General features: G+C 30.7%; 1 protein-coding gene across 1 annotated transcript; it reads right to left on the bottom strand.

Moving 5' to 3' along the window:
* Positions 1 to 1,308: 1,308 nt before the first annotated feature.
* LOC148627106 (ribitol-5-phosphate transferase FKTN-like) lies at positions 1,309 to 14,538 on the bottom strand. Its single transcript, XM_088567497.1, has 8 exons — positions 14,344 to 14,538; positions 11,657 to 11,689; positions 10,912 to 11,085; positions 9,294 to 9,553; positions 8,141 to 8,403; positions 6,609 to 6,742; positions 5,338 to 5,462; positions 1,309 to 4,974 (listed from the first exon to the last, which is right to left on the bottom strand). The coding sequence occupies exons 1-8, from the start codon at positions 14,437 to 14,439 to the stop codon at positions 4,758 to 4,760; spliced, it is 1,302 nt and encodes a 433-aa protein (XP_088423623.1). The 5' UTR covers positions 14,440 to 14,538; the 3' UTR covers positions 1,309 to 4,757.
* Between the last annotated feature and the right edge of the window lie 7 nt (positions 14,539 to 14,545).

Here is a 14,545-nt window from a genome sequence, read left to right on the forward strand (position 1 = left end):
ACAGCTCTCAATTTCGATGGAGAGACGTATTGTCTTTATCGTGTCCGTCTCATTTTTGTAAGGCCAACACTTCGGACGTACGTACTAAGCCGAATTTCGTATGTTGATAGTAAGGACAAGATATGTAGTCCAGCAAATTAACGGGAATATTTGATCCGTGAGTTTTGTTTGTCTCTTTGAACTTATACATTTTTCAAAATATGCAACCGACGCACTTCTCTGAAACTACTCCATTGAATCTCATGAAACTTAGTAGGTAACAAGGACGCAATATGTAGTTGGTACATATTACCTGGAAAACTTTACCCTTTAAAATTTTGTGGGACTTGTATATGCCCGTAAGAACTTACAAATTTCCCATCTCAGTAGATTTTCATTATCTTTTCTATATAATATGGAACAGAGGGGACGGCATATATTTTTGAAGGCAAAACAAACAAACTATAATTTAGATCGTGATTATATCTATGGCAGAAAATTTTAGTAATTGCAATCAGATGCACGAAATACTAGTAAGCAATGTACTTAACGCTAAAGAGTATACTTATTTCTTTCTTACTCCTTTTTTGCCCCTTAATTCTTATAAGGAAAGTAATAGCCCCTTAAATCCATCAGAATCCTCCATTTCTGTTACGATCTGTTATTAAGTCATGTAATTGAAGTTAAGTTCCATAGAGAACATAGAGATTTAGGGGACAACCCCATTTGATATCAAAGGGGGAGGCTTGGCAGATTTCTCCTAATCAAAATATTTACTTAATCATGGTAACATTTGAAATTTAATTTAATAGAAAATAGGGGGTTAATTCATTAATTTCCAAAGTATGAGAGATGGAGAAAAATGAAGGTGAATTTCTTTCGTCAGCTTCAGAGCTCCACAAAAGTTAATGAATCAAAGTTGTGAGACAACTCCTTACCAGAGTTTTTGCCCTTGAAAAGCAAACAATGACATTTAGCAGTGAAACATATCTACACCTTTAAATAATCATGAAAGGTATAGTTCTGCTGTATGTGTGAAGAAACAGGTTAAAACAAAACTTGTTTAGCCCTAAGTAAGTTCATGCTTGTAATGATCAACCACAAGTCATTTAAATTTCATAACTCAAATAGATCAACATATATAGCACAGCTTAATACAAATCCATCTGGAAAATCCCTGTACAGACCACAGAATGGGCAATATGTCCCCTAAATCAAGATAAAGAATACTCTAAGAGTTACTTAGAAAAAAAATTGATGGGCCATTTTTGCATTTCATGTTTCTTAAAAGAATGTTAGCAGACTGAAAAGCAAAATAATTGCAGAGTCTTTAGAAAATGCCTGAATTTTATTTTAACAAAGCATGTTGCATACAAAAATGGTGAACAATAGTTTCTTAAGGTTCTTCCTAAGCCAAAATCTAGGATGCACACATATGCACATGAAATTGGTAATATTTTAATTACTAAAACTTAATGACTTTGAATTCTGAAATGCTTGTATACAATAAATACTTCTCATATATTTATTATTTTCACCTGAAATATATACTCTGCAAAAAATGTTAAGGGTCACTTTTTTCCCTAATATTCAAAATTTGGATTTCCACCATTACGACAATGATTTTAAATGTTATTAAACTGTCATTTGTTTTTAAGGAGATTGTTTTTATTGATATAGTGATTTATTTATAGAAATTTTTACAGATATGCTGTTAATAACAAAATTAAAATTATTGAATTTTCTATAGTGGCCCTTGACATTTTTTGTGGAGTATATATATTATCATGGTTTTTTATAGGTGATTTGAGGTTTTCCCAAAAAAATACAGAGGTAAGGAAAATCATGTATTTAAGGGCAAACATAGAAGTAAACTTCTCCCTTGAATGAATTAATTGCCAATCTTGTGTGTGCATGTTTGTTTCCCAGATTTTGACTTTGGAAGTATCTCAATTCATGATTTGTCCACTGTTCCCAGCAGATACAATTTTCAAAACTCATTGCAAGAATACTAATTATCTGTTATTTTGTTGAGCCCTGAGTGGTCTTATGTCAACAAACTGGACCAAATCTGTATAAATTGATAAAATCTGTACCTTGGCTCAAAACTGTTAACTATATACAAATTTACATTTTATGATAAATACACAATGAAAAATCAACTTCTACAAAATCAAGTATCAGTTCCTTTTAATGCATTGTTTATTGACATCAAAAATCTTATACTAGTACGATAGTACTTTACCCATACTGACATGTCAAGAAAAAGTTTAAAATATACTATTAAAAATATATTTTTAATACTGTTCTATATAATTCCATACTTTTAAACCTATTGTACACAAAAGAAAAATAAATACCAATATTTTGTGAAATTTTAAGAAAATGATAATTTAACAGTGATTTCCACAATAAGGTTAGTGGCCAGTCCAAAAACTCCTACACTGTTATCGCTATCTTCAACTTTATTTGTTACAAATAAAAAAATCATTTATTCCATTTTAAGGAATACAAATCCATTTTATATAGGTTTATTGGCCAATCCAAATACATTCCTGAAACAGAAACAATACATGCATGCATCACTATAAAAAGTTTTAAGACTAAAAAACATAAGAAGAAATGGTCTCACTAACCACTTCTGGGTCAAATGGCTATCCTTAAGTAGTACCAAAAACACACTGAACCTAGATCTATGCAGTGTAAGTGCATTTTTATTTGTGTATATTCTGATCAAAAGCAGTCATAACAAAGCTAAGAATGTGTACTTTAAATCATATTTGGAATTTACTACAAAATTGTATGAATATTATGTACATGTGTGAGTAATTTGCATCCATGCTGTCATTTAGCAGAAAAGGTAAAAATGTGGATTTTCAGTATGATTTATTCAAGTAAATTTATACGAAGAATTTCTACAATCATTGTACCATTAGCATAATGATTTTGAAAGCCTTATTTACCAAATTTCGCAATGGTAGACAACTTTAAGACGTCACTTGTCCTGGGAATTCACAACAAAACTTTAAAATTATTTTTTTAACATGTAAAGTAATGGAAACATTAGGAGTGGTTAGTGAGACTTTATCCTGTTTAAGCCTTCTATTTCAGGAAACATTAGGAGTGGTTTGTGAGATTTTATCCTGTTTAAGCCTTCTATTTCAGGATATATTTTTATTCCAGATTTTCCTTGAACTCCTTCTCCTGCAAAAGACTCATTTAAAAAAAAATTGCTGATGAGAAAAAAATGAGGGCAATGAATAACAAAACTTAAACACTGATGTCAGTGTTATCAATATCTTAAACTTTGCTTGTTAAGTAATGAAAAACAAAAAAAAAATATTTCATTTATTCCATTTTGAGAAAGTCTCATTGAAAAATACAAATCTATTTTAAAAGGCAAACTGATATAATAAGCATTCATGTGTACAATCATAAACAACTATACAAAATCTTTTATTAAAGGGGGGAAAAAAGAATATGGTAGAGGAAAAATAACTCTTATACCATATTTTACCAAAAAACAATAAAATATTAAAATTACTAGCACCATCATTTTGCAGTCAATATAGAATGCAAAGTAAAGAACAACCAAGAATATAATCTGAGTGAACAAAATCGTTGCCAACACAGATAACAAAAATATAAAAAACAACCTTTTCCTCTACATTATAACAAATGATTGTGTCCTTAATATTAGCACAATATATGTTTCACTGGAATGATTAGCATTTTGGGTCAAGAATAAAATAAGCTTTCTTTTACAGTACTATTTACTTATATATTTAAATACAATAGAGATCTTCTTGTTTTATCTTAAACTAAAAATTGTGTGTCTCCTAATGGTTCATACTCATAAATTTACTAGTGTATCATTAATTCAACCTTTATTCATATGTCAGGTAATTCCTGTATCATACATGTTTGTGTTATACACCAACCAAAAAAAATACAGTGAAACCTTTGAACCAAACCCTGAATAATCTGAATACCTATGAAAACCAAACCCTGAATAATCCTAATACCTGTCTAAACCCAATACTGTAAAAGATAAGACAAAAAGGAAAGAAAAATGCCACTAGCCACTATAAAAAGAATTTCAGCTAACCACACAAAATAAATATAAATAATCATAGATACATGCTGTATGTATAGAAAGTGTAAAATGTTGATGAAATTGTAATGCTGAGACATTGATTAATTAACAACTTCCATCATAAAAAAATAGCATATGCAATTTCTCACAACAAATTCATTAAAAGGATGTCATGGAACTTCAAGCATCTCCTCAGCAACTTCACTATTAATCATTTTGAACCTTGCTAAACTGAACACCTGTCCATTCTGTACACCTGTCTAAACTGAACACCTGTCTAAACTGTACACCTGTATATACTGTACACCTGTCTAACTGAACAACTGTCTAAACTGTACTAAGGGGTTTGGTTAAGACAGGCTTCACTTTATGTAGAAAGAGAAAGTGTCATTAATGTTGGTCAATTTTCATAATTCCAAGTTATCTCTGAAAATGTTACTTTGACAATAATTAACCTATGCTGAAATAATATTCATATTATGCAATATCATTGCTATTGGATAAATGTGATGACATGAAAATGGAAAAGAATTCATCATTTAGTTTCAAATACTAAAGTTCTGCAAAGCACATTTGAAAACACACACGTTTTATCTCTCTCTCACAGTAATTTCTTGGTTTGAATTTTTTTACTGCTCTTTTTTTGTTTTTTTTATCACTTTTTCATTTTTATACAAGTAGTCTATTCATACATTTGTATGACTTTTTCCCATTGGTCCTTTGGCCAAAATCCATTATGTCTGACATTTGGAGGGCTGTCTTTCCAACTCCAAGACTTGATTTGAGTTTGCCACTGGCTGCCATAGTTAGCTTCTATGTAAGGTTGAGTGGGGCATGGAACTCGTACTTTCAAGTCCAGCAAAGTTGTCCAACATAGACTAAATTTCGGGAATATATATCTGAAAGATAGAATATTTAACATGGATTATATTGCTCTCTAAATAATTATCCAATTCTAAATTCTAAAAAAAATCTGATTTCAAACAAAGGAAATCAACATGAAAACTGACACAAAGGTATTAACTCCTTTGGACTAAATTTAACTTTCAATGGGAAACTGGAACTTTATAAAAAAAATGATTTATGAAATTGTGCTTAACATTATTTATAGGGGACAACATCAAAGTAAACAGCAGTGCTTTACCACTCTACAACTGAACATCTTTTGCAGATGTATATGTACAAACAAAATGTTCACATATCAAATTCATGAAATAACATTGGTATAAACAGAAATTTTTCTGTCAAATATGTGTACACACTTGAGTTTTTCTCCTGTTTCAGTCACAGTACCAGCATTCCACATTGATGTGTCATCTTCATAGAAGAAAAATATATCAAGTTTGACCTCGCCTGATAAGAAAGCCATTTGATAACTGTCATCAACCTGATAAAAAAAGATTTATAAATGATATAAAATAATTCTTCAAGGCAAATAATTTATGTCAGACATTATGGTAGTGAGCAAAATTTAAAGGAATATTACCGGTATTTCATGTTTTCAGAAGACAACATTTTAATCAATAACCAAGCATTAACATCTTTTTGCTTAAGAAAAAATCCCAAATGGAAAATTGGAGCACACAATTTTTTTTAAATTTGTTTGTTTCAACCAGCAAGGGCTTACTTTTTTTCTGGTAAAAAATAAAATGTTTAAAAAAAAATTAAGGATGCAGCTTGTACCTAAAATTCTACTTAGACTTAGTGTCTAGCTTGTAACTTGCTCCCAGTTTCTTATCTTTCCTTTCTCTTTAATATTACAATACATGTAGTGTATGACTTTTTTTTCCTTTTTTGTTCTTAGAATTTACATATATGCTCATATTATTTTCATTTATTGTAAGAAGAATGCAGTATTTATCATAAAGAAACCAATATTGTTTAATATTTAAAGTGAACGAATGCTTACTTCTAAGAAGAAGAGAACATATACCTTACTGTTACACATAGGCCTTACCTTTTAATTAAAAAATTAGTAAAATATCAAGTTGTGTAGATTTCTTGGTGTTCTGGTATCGCTATTGGTATAATAATTACACTTTAAATTCATGTATAAGAAAAAGTTTTAAAAAAATTAAAACTCTAGATGCTGAATTGGGCAGTCTGGTATATACATGTCTGGTGAAAAAAAGCTAATTTGTCAAGTCACCTTTAAAATTACATGTGCAAACGCAAAAAAACAAGGTATTGTTTGAATTTGGAATTATTCCGGGATTAAGAAAATGACCAAAAATAAATTGGTAAAACTAACCCTTACTAAGGGGGTTAGTTATGCCAGCTAATGGGTAGGGTTAGTAGAATATCAAAAGACAAAGAAACTTACTAACCCTCCTTAGCTATGATGGCATGACTAACCCCCTTCATGGGGGTAAGTTTTATAAATCTCCTAATCCAGTATCTTTTTGAACATTTTGGAGATTGGTTGATTTACCTAAAAATTCTGAAGAAAATGACCCTAAGGACCTACCTAGTCTCTAACTAATTGAGTTTCTAAGTAAAGATGCATCTCTGTTAATGTTTACAATACCATTACCTTTCCAAATAAGAATCTTAGAGGAAGACCTGCTTTCTCCATTGCCTGTACTATTTCTGGTTTATAATCCTTTATCCATATTCCTAGATCTACATCCTGAGAGTATGGTATTATATCACATTGTCTGAACCAACCTGCAAACAACATCAAATAATGACATACAGTGATAATCTAAGTAGAACTAATTCAGGACTAGTAAAAATGGCGTTTTTATAAAGCTGATATACTAGCAAAAAAATGGGTGTTATGAGATAATGATATTTCTAAAATGGCTTCATGTTCATTCCATGTTGTCAGGAATTGGCTAGATTGCATATTTTTGCACCATTTATCCAAGAGCTTCTGGAGGCCTTGACAGCTCCTAGAACCAAAGCTACCTTAATTTGGGATGTGTGTTGGGCCCCTCATGTAAACTGGAATTTGAACTAGAATGTACTTTTTACTAATCCTATTTACTGTTACCCCTATTTCTTAATTTCTATGACTGTCACATGATTTAATATATTCAAGAGATTTTCACTGTTTATAATTTGGTAAGCATTACCAGTATGATGTTTTAAGTACTGCACAGGATGAACTACCTTGGTCTCCATGCAGTACTTCCAACTTAAAATTCTCAATTGTACTGTGAAAATAATTTAATTCGTGAATACCAATTTTTGTGGATCAGGGAAGAAACAAAAGTTCATGGATTATTGAATTCATGGTTTTAAGGTTTTCAGTATAAATCATATCAATATGAATCTACTATTCACTGGAAACAAATTTCATGGTTTCACCTACCCACAAAAACCACGAATATTGGTAACCCACGAACAATAGTACTTTCACAGTATTTGTTTTATATACCTGGAGTGAAACTTATAATTTTTCTCTTTAAACAGTCAAGATCTTGATGTATATTGCTTATTCTTTTTTATCTTTAGGCCTTTCTATAATTAAATGTTTGGTAGAGTTAGAAATCTGTCTTTTTTTCTTATGGGTGGTTGGTTTTGGATAAGTAAAATTTTATAGGGGGTTAGTGGGAAAAAAATTGGTACATGTATATTGAAATTGGTTCTGTTACATGATATTTGTGTATCTAGTCTTAAGACAATTACTGTTGCATTCACGCTGTTAAACTCAGCTGTCAATCATGCAAAAATTATAAACCTAAATGAGTTTTTCTATGGTGAAATTTGCATTAACTCCCCTATACCTAAGAACTAAAGCTATTGCCTCACTTCTCCAGGAATTAAACAATATTTATCAATTCTTTCTGTTTGGTGGCTTAATGTATGTTCAAAATTTAAGAAATAAGATCCAATGAGAGCAATTTTTTAGTGTAAGTTTTATTGGTGCTGGTTTTAGAGTGCAAAATTATTTTATTGTTGAAGATGGTGAACAACAATTTCATTTTGTGGGTGGTTGGGGTGAATATATGAGCCTTCTGATCCCCACCACACGTTTAAAAGTAGAACAGCTCTTATGTTTAAACCTTTCTGGGTGAGTATGTAACATCTAATATCGAGAAAACACATGATTACTCTTACCAAGAGTAGTCCCACTACTAATCCAGAACCTTATCCCTAAATCATCTAAAACTTTCTGTGCTGTTGCTATCAGCTGTCTTGCTTTCCTCTGAAAGTGTACAGCCTCTTCTGATTTATCCCTTGGATTTTTAAGGTAGAAACCCTCAGCTCTTGCATAGTTACATTCTATAAACTTGGATTGTTTATACTGCTTTAGAAACTTTAAAACTGGTGAAGGAATGTGAAGTGGTATATTGTCTATAACTGTCTTCTGTAAACTGAATCTGAAGTTTAAAAAGAGTTAACATTATGACTTCATGTAGAATATTTCATTCTGGTAATGGAAAAAAATTGTGGTCTTATTTTAAACACTATTTAGATTAGGTAATTACTGCAGTATTTTTCACTGTAAAATCTGATTAAAATCAGCTGTTATGATATGCTACACTGGCTGCCTTATGCTCCCTAATATGTGAGGCAGTGTAGTGTATTATAACAGCTGATTTTAAACAGATTGTTTCACTGTATATACACATTGTATACCGGTACTTCTTTTTGCTTTTTTTGAACATCAACAAATACAGGTAAGTGCTAACAATTTCATCCAGAAAATAACAAATTCTCCTAATAGGCAACAGCCTTTTTTTCTTAAAGCCATAAAAAAAAATGTAAAATATTAAATAAATCATGAAAATCAGTCTGTAAACATGAAAATATTTTAGTACTTCTCAGTCTAAGAATAAGGCAAAATATGTATAACGTGTGGCATATGAAGGAAAAAAACACAGATATTTTATTGCATTAACCAATTAATTATACCTGATAACTACCAGAAATAACCATCAAAGTGTTGGTAAAATTTGCCTTTTCAAGATATTGATAGGTCAAATTTAGTTGAAATGCACTATGGAAAAATGGCGGGAAAATTTTCTGCAGTTTTTCCTCATACAAGCAGTCAAAAAAAATCTATGTCACAGATGCTTCAAAGTAAGTTTAAATAGCTTTCTAGTTGTTTTCTAGAGGAATTGAAAATATTTGAGGCAAACAAAGACCAAATTGAGAAATATGATGTGCCACCGATTGCCTGATTCTTGCACAGAATGGTACTTAAACCCCTTTATTAACTAAATTCTATAAAGTACAGTCTACTCCACAATTATCATACATTCCTTACATTTCAAAAGCTCCAGCATTTGAACCAAAGGCTAGCTCAGTAGTTGAAACTTGTATTTGACTATGCCAGAGAAATCCTGGTTTTCTTTTATGGAAGACAACAATTTGAATTGTAGGTTCTGGATATTTCATGTGTTGTACAAAGATGTGTGTGGTAATTTTGACAGGTATATTACGATCTCTGGATATAGAATCAGGATGATCATCTGTGGAATCTACTGCTGAAAATCCACTCTGTCTTAATCTATGAACAACTACAGACTGTAACAAAAACATAACATGATACCAATAAAACATTACTGACTATATTAAGAAAAACATAACATTATACATGTACTAGTAATACATTACAAATTATATTCAATATCCTATACTATTCCTACCTGTACTATATATACCAGACATACATGTGTACATATGTACTTTTAAAAAAGTAAGTATTTAACATAGCAATACAAAGTATTATAAGTACATACACAAAATTCGGAAATGCATATATATGGAAATTTGAAGTTAAATACAAAAATACCAAACATATTAATAATGCAAAATTCCATTAGCTGAAAACTTGTTTCAAGGAGTAACCGCTCTTCAGCAGCAGCATTATTATCAAATACATTGGAAGATCTAAATAGAAAAAAAATAACTTTATACAAGAAGTACTAAAAACCAGAACTATCAAAACAGAAGCCAAATACATCACTAAAAGGTTCTACCATGTGCAATATAAGGAATGAAGCCTCAGTGTTTTAGGGATTTTGAAATTTGTAACACAGCAAATTTTTTATCAATACTGTTTGATATTATTTAAAAAGACACCAATGATGGTAGAGAAAACAAAAAGATAATTCAATTTTTTTAAATATTCCAATGTTTCAAAGGAACATACATGTAGCAGGTAACTAAACACCACATGCACTGATAACAGTCATACTGTTAACACTTACCAAAGACATGAATAAGTTTCCATAACGGCCAAATGTTATACCAAAAACATGGATAAATGTCCAAAAAGGCCAAATGTTATATCAAAGACATGGATAAGTTTCCAAAAAGGCCAAATGTTATACAAAAGACATGGATAAATTTCCAAAAAGGCCAAATGTTATACCAAAGACATGGATAAGTTTCCAAAAAGGCCAAATGTTATACAAAAGACATGGACAAGTTTCCAAATAGGCCAAATGTTATACAAAAGACATGGATAAGTTTCCAAAAAAGGCCAAATGTTATACAAAAGACATGGATAAGTTTCCAAAAAGGTCAAATGTTATACAAAAGACATGGATAAATTTCCAAAAAGGCCAAATGTTATACAAAAGACATGAATATGTTTCCAAAAAGGCCATATTTTATACAAAAGATATGAATAATTTTCCAAAAAGGCCAAATGTTATACAAAAGACATGGATAAGTTTCCAAAAAGGCCAAAGGTTATACAAAAGACATGAATAATTTTCCAAAAAGGCCAAATGTTATACAAAAGACATGGATAAGTTTCAAAATAGGCAAAATTTGTAAACACTTACCAAAGACATGGACAAGTTTTCAAGTAGGCAAAATGTTATTGAGAACACTTACAAAAGTATTCCAGTAGGCAAAATGTTGTGAACACTTACTAAAGACAGAGACAAGTTTCCCAGCAGGCCAAATGTTATTGCCTTGTGGTTGTTACAGAGATGTGCACAGTCAACATTTGAGGTAGTTTTATCAGATAGGGATGATAAAATGCTTGGCTCTATCAGAAAAAGTTGACTTCCAGTCCAAGACTGCTGTAACTTCTCTATCACAATCTAAAAAATATATACAGTTAGTTTTCAAAATCATATGTATTTGTCAAAGTCTAGTAGACTCAGACTTCAATATAAAATACATTTATTGTACATTTTCGTAATTTGTGTTACATAGAAAAAAAAAACAGTTACTGCAAGAGTAAAGATCAAGTACCTACATGTACATGTAATTTAAATAACTCCCTACTCAGTAAAAAACTAATCCAAAAAAAAATATGTTTGCAGTAGAAGCATTAGGAAAATGATTGCAAAGATAACATCTTCAGACACTAGAACCAATAGGTCTCATTTTTTTTGCATTTTTGCACCTTGTTCTTGTTTAAAACTTGTAAATGCACATCACCTAAATGCTATCCTTATTTATAAATTGTTACACTTGTACATTCTTATTTTGAACACTCATTGACATAATCTGCAACAATGTTATGTACATTGATGTTAAAGTAAAATCATGATCACTTAATGTAATATGGTACATAAAAGCAAACTGCCTCAGACTTTTTTCCTTTATATCTAACATGACATTTTATTATCTTTTTTAAAAGATGACTCTATTGATTAAATAACCTACTTTGGCATTTTGGCTGTGAGAATCTCCATCATCCTAGAATAGATTTATCATATAAATATATATATAATGTAATTGTTGCAAAAAAAATGACATGGTCTTAAAAGAGATTGGGGAAATAGCATCTTAAACACATTCTCATAAGAAATCAATTCCTTACAAAAAACTGTTATCTTTTATATATGGATTACTTTTCAGTCTGAATCATAGTGAAAGTAAAACATGCAAAAGTTTTTTTTTCAAATAAATGTATGCATAGTACCAATAGCCCAAACATGGACATAGTCAGATAGTAAAGATTTTAACAACAATATTTCACAAGTCTTTATCCAGGTTGTATTTTCCTCATAATAAATGTGAACTGGCTGCAGTGGAATTAAAACATATCCCATTGATTGTTTATGAGTTTGTGCCAATAAATATTGAATTGAACTGAATTGACATTGAAATGATTTTTTTTGGTAACATAAACAGGTGATCAAAATGATTAGCCTTTGATAAAACTTAAAAAATGCAATTGAAGAGCATATTTTGTTTCTATACACATAGCCTGGATATCCATTTAATAAATGTCTAAGAAATTTATCATGATTGTAAATGCTGACCTACTCATAAGGAACAAATGATTGACAAAGGTCATCAGTCACCATTATTGTTTTGGTTTAACCTAGTTCCCATGGTGAAATTCTTGGTCAAGTATGCATTTAATAATCATCTGACTTTAGTTAGGATTGCTCTTACATAGCAGACCCTATTTCAATATTAAAAATATGTATTCAATTTAGACTGCATATAAGTGTTTTAAAGGTGTACAGTTAATGACAATGGCTAACTTAAATATAAAACTGAATAATACACCATATATGGAATGTTGAGCTCATTTTAACATGTTAGTAAACACATCTTGACCTGACCTTGATGATGTATGAGCCACACACACAGGCTACTATTCTTCATTACATAAAAATCAGAATCTGGAATGAGGTACATGTATACACAATAAAGAGGAGAAAGTAGTATATAAAATTTGCAGAATCCCACAAGCAAATTTTAGCAAGTTGAAATAATATCTACTTGAAAATTGAATTTTGCATTTAGGAAGTATTTCTTCTTGAATGCGATTATTATTAAGTTTGAGAGATTCGACCATTTGTGTTCATTTTTTCCAAACATTAGAACACTTCTAGATCTAGTTGTAGTGAGGTATCACAATTCATAAATGCCTTTGGTTAACTTATATAGAACCCAGATTAGCCAATAGCAAATTCAAAATCTGTTAGTGTTACAGTTACAATATACCTTCTTTATTAATAAAATATTTTTTAAATGATCTCTTGCACAGATAATCCAATACATTTTAAATATTCTATATTGGAAGATATTTATGATTGAAAAATACAGAATTTTCCATCTCAGCAAACAGACTTAGTAGATCTGAATGGCTTCTGGACAATTTAGATTCCTTCAATAAACCAATCAAGTTAAAGTGTAAAATCATGTTGTACATGAGAATAAGATTTAATACTCCTGTGACTGTGTACTACTAGCACTAATACTAATAGGGTGGTCGTGGGTGTTTTCAATAGGATAATAAATGACTGTCTATTTCTTATAATGTAGCATCAGTTTATCACAAATTTTAGCTTTGTGTAATTTTTCATTAACCTGCCTTTCCATATATACTTGTTAAATCCCAGTCATTTCCTGTCATTGTTTACAATAATATATTTCATGAAGGTAGATGTAAGATGATTTGTGCAGCTTGTACAACGTCAGTATTCGATCACCCATATACATGTAGACCCTCAATTATTCCATGGAGCATTACGGTCATGTGACGAAAATTTCACACAGGTCAACCTGGCAGTACTTTCATGCAACTGACATACAATGTACACAAATGTATAAACATGTAGAAGCCAGCCTACTAGTTAGGAAATATATACTCTACTGTTCTGTAGTAAATAGAGGAACTAACAAGACTGTTGTGATAAATTATAAAATAAATTACTCCTTTGAAATGTATCATTTTAATATGCATTAAACTGATATTTACTGTACAGTATTCTATATCTGCTGTCACGTTTTGAAATGTACACAGAAAGTTCATTGCCAGGAAATGCTGGTGCATACAAAAATAGTGATAAAAAACTCCTGTCTATCCAAAATATCTAAGGCCAAGAAAACTTAAATGGTAGATTCACAAAAAATATGGGGCAGGTAGGCATTTTATTTTTTATTTCTTACCAGACATTTGCTAGCTTACTTTGAGCTATCTGAAGTATAGATACAATATACATGTACATTTGTGTGCTCTAAATCCATAGCCACATCAGTTTCTGAAAAGAAACATTGTTTTAGTCACCAGGAAATAAGGTATATAATTTCTAGAAACCGATGTGAAAAAATCCTGATTTTGAAATTTCTGCTCCAATTCTTTTTATTTTGGTCAATTTTTTAGGGGGTGGGAGTGGATGAGAATCTACTAATTTAGTAATTAATTTTATTTGGCCTATCAAGACTACCCTACTATACCCAATTAAACGTGGTTAGAATGTACACTGTGGTTTCACAAAGCAAGGGTTTTTAAAGTCTACTGTAAAAATCCTTGCAAAAAGTAATAAAATCTATAACAGCTTCTGTGAATGAGTCATGAAGAGATCGACATTCAAGAAAATTCAGTCCTTTACCTGGTTAAGGTTTAAATTCGCCCACAAAAAACACTGTACGACAAGGAATAAAGCCGTTGCTATACAAAGCGGTTTAAAGTATTTCCATCTTCTCATATTTGCGCCAGTCGCATCGTATTTTTATTTCAAGTTATCTCAAAGTATTTTAACTCAAAAACCAAGGAGGCTGACATCTTGAAGGACCGCCGTTAATTTGTTTCAC

The sequence above is a fragment of the Perna viridis genome, chromosome 1 (assembly GCF_037379345.1).
Source record: "Perna viridis isolate PV_CMFRI_1.1 ecotype Kerala chromosome 1, ASM3737934v1, whole genome shotgun sequence".
NCBI classification, from domain to species: Eukaryota; Metazoa; Mollusca; class Bivalvia; order Mytilida; family Mytilidae; genus Perna; species Perna viridis.